General features: G+C 44.7%; 1 protein-coding gene across 8 annotated transcripts in view; it reads right to left on the bottom strand.

Moving 5' to 3' along the window:
• The window catches only part of rapgef1b (Rap guanine nucleotide exchange factor (GEF) 1b), a 112,082-nt gene that overhangs the window by 786 nt on the left and 104,125 nt on the right, over nt 1-7,171 (bottom strand). For all 8 annotated transcript variants that reach the window (XM_072912684.1, XM_072912683.1, XM_072912686.1 and 5 more), the window contains 5 exons: nt 5,107-5,201; nt 4,949-5,027; nt 4,775-4,876; nt 4,616-4,713; nt 4,415-4,543 (listed from right to left, as the gene is read on the bottom strand). In XM_072912684.1, coding sequence (XP_072768785.1) covers nt 4,415-4,543; nt 4,616-4,713; nt 4,775-4,876; nt 4,949-5,027; nt 5,107-5,201 — 503 coding nt within the window. The remainder of the gene's footprint in view (nt 1-4,414; nt 4,544-4,615; nt 4,714-4,774; nt 4,877-4,948; nt 5,028-5,106; nt 5,202-7,171) is intronic.

Consider the following 7,171-nt stretch of genomic DNA (forward strand, 5'->3'; position numbering starts at 1 on the left):
CAATGCCAAAGCATTAAATCATGAAATTCAGACATTTTGGTGTGAGCTTGCACACATTTTTGGGTGCCTCTGTTCATCTGCCTATGTTGTGGGTGTACTTACTGTATATGGACATCAAAAGGGGTCATATTATGATCTTTTTTTTCTACATTTAAAACACTTCCTTGTGGTCTACAGCAGTGGTCCCCAACCTTTTTGTAACTGCGGACCGGTCAACGCTTGAAAATTGGTATGGTATATATATACATCCATCCATCCATCCATCCATCCATCCATCCATCCATCTTCCGCTTATCCGAGGTCGGGTCGCGGGGGCAGCAGCCTAAGCAGGGAAGCCCAGACTTTCTTCTCCCCAGCCACTTCGTCCAGCTCTTCCCGGGGGATCCCGAGGCGTTCTCAGGCCAGCCGGGAGACATAGTCTTCCCAACGTGTCCTGGGTCTTCCCCGTGGCCTCCTACCGGTTGGACGTGCCCTAAACACCTCCCTAGGGAGGCGTTCGGGTGGCATCCTGACCAGATACAGCATCCGCACTACTGAATACGCCGCACCGATCCGCCTGCCGATCTCATGATCCACTCTTCTGTCACTCGTGAACAAGACTCCTAGGTACTTGGGGCAGGGTCTCCTCCCCAACCCGGAAATGACATTCCACCCTTTTCCGGGCGAGAACCATGGACTCGGACTTAGAGGTGCTGATTCTCATCCCAGTCGCTTCACACTCGGCTGCGAACCGATCAGGTGAGAGCTGAAGATCCTGGCCAGATGAAGCCATCAGGACCACATCATCTGCAAAAAGCAGAGACCTAATCCTGCAGCCACCAAACCGGATCCCCTCAACGCCTTGACTGCGCCTAGAAATTCTGTCCATAAAAGTTATAAACAGAATCGGTGACAAAGGGCAGCCTTGGCGGAGTCCAACCCTCACTGGAAACGTGTCCGACTTACTGCCGGCAATGCGGACCAAGCTCTGACACTGATCGTACAGGGAGCGGACCGCCACAATCAGACAGTCCGATACCCCATACTCTCTGAGCACTCTCCACAGGACTTCCCGAGGTACACGGTCGAATGCCTTCTCCAAGACCACAAAGCACATGTAGACTGGTTGGGCAAACTCCCATGCACCCTCAAGGACCCTGCCGAGAGTACAGAGCTGGTCCACAGTTCCACGACCAGGACGAAAACCACACTGTTCCTCCTGAATCCGAGGTTCGACTATCCGGCGTAGCCTCCTCTCCAGTACACCTGAATGTACCTTACCGGGAAGGCTGAGGAGTGTGATCCCACGATAGTTAGAACACACCCTCCAGTTCCCCTTCTTAAAGAGAGGAACCACCACCCCGGTCTGCCAATCCAGAGGTACCGCCCCCGATGTCCACGCGATGCTGCAGAGTCTTGTCAACCAAGACAGCCCTACAGCATCCAGAGCCTTAAGGAACTCCGGGCGGATCTCATCCACCCCTGGGGCCTTGCCACCGAGGAGCTTTTTAACTACCTCACCAACCTCAGCCCCAGAAATGGGAAAGCCCACCACAGATTTCCCAGGCACTGCTTCCTCATAGGAAGACGTGTTGGTGGGATTGAGGAGGTCAGAACATGTAATGGTGGTTCTTTGGTCAAAATGTCAGTGTTTCTTAACCACAGGGCCGCGAGGGCCTACAAAAAAGACCTATTTCTCAGCTGTGGTCCGTATGGGCCGCAGCGGTACTCAGTTGTAATACACTTTTCCACCACTTGCGGTGGTAATGACAATATCAAACAAACAGAAGTCTGGACCTAAAGTCAAAATTATGACTAAAGTCGTGAAGCTGTTTTTTCATTTGCACTTTAATTTGACTATTAATTGAGTTACAATGTATTTATTTTAAAACTGCGTAATTGCATGTAAAATGTCCCTCATTTTGCGGTATATTTGATTAGTACTTATTTTTGTAATCAGCATGTTTGACATTTATTTTTGACCATGTCTTGGGTAAAAAAATAGCGTTGACGACTTCAAAATACATATTTTAAATAGTGTATTAAGGGGGTGTGTATTGTAGCGTCCCGGAAGAGTTAGTGCTGCAAGGGGTTCTGGGTATTTGTTCTGTTGTGTTTACGTTGTGTTAAGGTGCGGATGTTCTCCCGAAATGTGTTTGTCGTTCTTGTTCGGTGTGGGTTCACAGTTTGGCGCATATTTGTAACAGTGTTAAAGTTGTTTATACGGCTCCCTCAGTGTGACCTGTATGGCTGTTGACCAAGTATGCATGCATTCACTTGTGTGTGTGAAAAGCCATAGATATTATGTGATTGGGCCGGCACGCAAAGGCAGTGCCTTTTAGGTTTATTGGCGCTCTGTACTTCTCCCTACGTCCGTGTACCACTCCGTACAGCGGCGTTTTAAAAAGTCATAAATCTTACTTTTTGAAACCGATACCGATAATTTCCGATATCACATTTGAAAGCATATATCGGCCGATAATATCGGCAGTCCGATATTATCGGACATCTCTACTTGAAATATTCCACTTTGAAATGTTGCTTAATATGTGTTTTTGCCTTAAAACACAGGGTTTCCTTAAACAAAAAGGGCATAAAAGACCTTCATATCACCAGATTTATGCGATGAAAAAAACCTGACTTATTTTTCCGTTTCCCGAGACCAAACTTGAGGGGAGCCCTAAAGGTTGAAAAAAAAAATCGACATATACAGGTAAAAGCCAGTAAATTAGAATATTTTGAAAAACTTGATTTATTTCAGTAATTGCATTCAAAAGGTGTAACTTGTACATTATATTTATTCATTGCACACAGACTGATGCATTCAAATGTTTATTTCATTTAATTTTGATGATTTGAAGTGGCAACAAATGAAAATCCAAAATTCCGTGTGTCACAAAATTAGAATATTACTTAAGGCTAATACAAAAAAGGGATTTTTAGAAATGTTGGCCAACTGAAAAGTATGAAAATGAAAAATATGAGCATGTACAATACTCAATACTTGGTTGGAGCTCCTTTTGCCTCAATTACTGCGTTAATGCGGCGTGGCATGGAGTCGATGAGTTTCTGGCACTGCTCAGGTGTTATGAGAGCCCAGGTTGCTCTGATAGTGGCCTTCAACTCTTCTGCGTTTTTGGGTCTGGCATTCTGCATCTTCCTTTTCACAATACCCCACAGATTTTCTATGGGGCTAAGGTCAGGGGAGTTGGCGGGCCAATTTAGAACAGAAATACCATGGTCCGTAAACCAGGCACGGGTAGATTTTGCGCTGTGTGCACGCGCCAAGTCCTGTTGGAACTTGAAATCTCCATCTCCATAGAGCAGGTCAGCAGCAGGAAGCATGAAGTGCTCTAAAACTTGCTGGTAGACGGCTGCGTTGACCCTGGATCTCAGGAAACAGAGTGGACCGACACCAGCAGATGACATGGCACCCCAAACCATCACCCAACCATGCAGATTTTGCATTTCCTTTGGAAATCGAGGTCCCAGAGTCTGGAGGAAGACAGGAGAGGCACAGGATCCACGTTGCCTGAAGTCTAGTGTAAAGTTTCCACCATCAGTGATGGTTTGGGGTGCCATGTCATCTGCTGGTGTCGGTCCACTCTGTTTCCTGAGATCCAGGGTCAACGCAGCCGTCTACCAGCAAGTTTTAGAGCACTTCATGCTTCCTGCTGCTGACCTGCTCTATGGAGATGGAGATTTCAAGTTCCAACAGGACTTGGCGCCTGCACACAGCGCAAAATCTACCCGTGCCTGGTTTACGGACCATGGTATTTCTGTTCTAAATTGGCCCGCCAACTCCCCTGACCTTAGCCCCATAGAAAATCTGTGGGGTATTGTGAAAAGGAAGATGCAGAATGCCAGACCCAAAAACGCAGAAGAGTTGAAGGCCACTATCAGAGCAACCTGGGCTCTCATAACACCTGAGCAGTGCCAGAAACTCATCGACTCCATGCCACGCCGCATTAACGCAGTAATTGAGGCAAAAGGAGCTCCAACCAAGTATTGAGTATTGTACATGCTCATATTTTTCATTTTCATACTTTTCAGTTGGCCAACATTTCTAAAAATCCCTTTTTTGTATTAGCCTTAAGTAATATTCTAATTTTGTGACACACGGAATTTTGGATTTTCATTTGTTGCCACTTCAAATCATCAAAATTAAATGAAATAAACATTTGAATGCATCAGTCTGTGTGCAATGAATAAATATAATGTACAAGTTACACCTTTTGAATGCAATTACTGAAATAAATCACGTTTTTCAAAATATTCTAATTTACTGGCTTTTACCTGTATGGTCTTTGAAATGAAAAATAACCAAATGATTTGATCTTTAAGTGTGCGGCCCTTAGTGGCAGAAGGGGAGCCTCCTGGTTCCACACTTTGGAGCATGAAGTCAACACACGCCGAGAGAGAAATGAGGACCTACACTTGCTGGAAGCGCCGCATGCTGTCCAGAATGTTGAACTGCTGCCACCGCTTGGAGAAGTTCACCTTCCCGTCGATGTGGTCCGGGTTCCCCAAGTGAACGAAGGTGAGGTCCTGCAGAATGAGACCCCTGCAGGGAAGAAGCGCACGGTCATTGGTTGTTGTCTGGAGCAGCAATGGCGACTGGGATTTGCGCGCTCACAGGTATGGGATGCAGGGCGGCTCCACTTCGGCCAGCGCCGCCCTGTACGCTCGGAAGGACGACGAGCTGTCAATCAACGTGCAATATTCCTCCAATCCCTGCGGGCGGCAAGAGAATGGTCAGATGCGAGCGTACAGTGAGAAAATAACCTCGTCTCACCTCTGAGGTCTGCTTCTGCCACTCCAACCGGCGGATGGGGGCGGAGTCGAGCGCGGACAGAATGGCCAGGTACGAGTTGAAGTTGTTCAACTTCCTTAAGTGCTGCAAAAAGGCGACGCAAGTGTGAGAGCACAAATCTACGCTGCCAATGTTGTACCAGGCGAGTCGGCCAACCTTCATGATTTTGATGAACTTGAGCAGCAGCTTCTCGCGGTCCTGGGCCTTTTCTTGCTGAATGATTAATGAGCGCACCCTAGTGGACACACAAAACAGAGTTTAAGGCCAAGGAAGGAAGCGGCAGAGAATCAAGGATAGGTTTTTTTTATCCTCACCAGTAGCTCATGTTGTTAAAGTGCTCTGTGAACTGAGTCAGGTTTGGACTCTTCTCCTCATTCTGCTCTTTGGCCCAAAGCAACACCTCCGGAATCTGACGGAACAACACAACTCACATTGAAGCTAATGTAGGACAGATATACCGTGGTTTACTCACACAGTGACCCAATTATATTCAACAGCAGAGAGCACCATTTCATTTAGACCAAACATGCTTCCCGCCGGGGTCTTCATTATGGCCCGCGAGACGTCATCCGGGTTTTTACACACATTTGTTTTAAATATCTATCAAACTGATTTCTGCAATTTGCCACCATCTCATGGACAATGTGAGTAATTAAAGACTGATGCTTTGAAATGACCACAGCACAGCATGTACTTATATGACCCAATCCAAACAACCGACCAACACACATGGTCACACATAACAACCTGCTCACTGAACTTGGTGGATATTATAAAAAAAAAACATCAAAGCAACTTAAAAAAAAAATCAAAATGACACCTATTTCAATCCATTACAATGCATGATGGGAAACATGCAAAACACTCTTCACACCATGTTTGGAGCATTTAGCTGCTTGGTGTTTCTGACTGATTACACAACTTTGAGGAGGTTGTAACATAAACTAAACAAGCTATGAGTCAAACTTTCACTTACTTTTAACATACAATTATATGAATTCATGATCATATGCCCATTATATTAATATAATATGTACACATAAGCGATATATATTGTTACTTTACATGCAGTCGACCCCTTTTTTAGCCCAATGCGGTGAACCAAGTGAAAAAGTTTGTTCTTTATCCCATCCATCCATCCATTTCCTACCGCTTATTCCCTTTGGGGTCGCGGGGGGCGCTGGAGCACTATCTCAGCTACAATCGGGCGGAAGGCGGGGTACACCCTGGACAAGTCGCCACCTCATCGCAGGGCCAACACAGATAGACAGACAACATTCACACTCACATTCACACACTAGGGCCAATTTAGTGTTAATCTTTATCCCATTTCTGATATTTCTTGAGAGTTTCATGAAAATGTGGCCATAACATTTTTTAGCCATCTGTAGTGGAATGAAAGAAACGGCGTGAAGCCTCTTGTCCGTCATCCACTGTCTTTGCCTCTGTGGGCGGAGGAGTACACAGTGAAGTGGAGGCTTGTAATGTAAACGTAAGGTCACATAGGAGAAATGATCCGGGCCTTCCCCAAACCTGACCTGTGTGAAGTTGACCCCCCTTATTAGTGCAAATATTAAAATAACACCGACATTCGTTTGTGCTGTAATCAGAAAATGTATTTCAGAATAAGTAAAAAATCGTAAAGGCCCAACAAAAATGTTTACAGCACAAATGAATGGTGTTATTCTAATATTTGCAGTATATTTAAGAGGGGCCAACTTCAAACTGGTGAACACTTTTTTCTCATCCCATTTCAGATATTTCCTGTAAATTCAAAGACATTTCACCCATACATTTTTAAGGTGTCTATAGTGGAACGAAAAAAAGAGAGTATCTTTGCCTCTGTGGGGCCGCTCGCATACACTCACAGAATTTGACACTCGTAACATAAACATAAGGTAACATAGTAGAGATGATCTGGATCAGCCCTAAAATCTAATCAATTCTTCCTTATCAAGTTTCTGACATTTCCTGAAAGTTTAATCAACATTTGCCCACAACTTTTGGAGTTATGTTGCTAGCTAGCTAACTAACAAACCTTGGTGCTCCTACAACTGGACCTTCTTAATGTGCTGTGGCTCCTCAATATAATGGAAATCTGTTCAAGGCTTCCTCCAGATTGCCAAGATACCCGTGGCTCTGGGGGCGTAGTCAATATGACATATAATTTGCATAATGTGCGATAATGCATTTTTTCTTTAAAAAACATAATGTATACAGTACATATTGTACATTTAAAAATAATTCTGTGTCATTAGTTATAGAGTATTAACATAATTGTTCTTACATTATATTGTTTTGGTTCGTGTTGCAATTGTTGCTGCTTATTTTACTTTGTAGAGAATTTTTCAAGTTTCTAGAGACTTCTCCAAACCTTTT

Source organism: Nerophis lumbriciformis, linkage group LG39 (assembly GCF_033978685.3).
Source record: "Nerophis lumbriciformis linkage group LG39, RoL_Nlum_v2.1, whole genome shotgun sequence".
In the NCBI taxonomy this organism is placed as follows: domain Eukaryota; kingdom Metazoa; phylum Chordata; class Actinopteri; order Syngnathiformes; family Syngnathidae; genus Nerophis; species Nerophis lumbriciformis.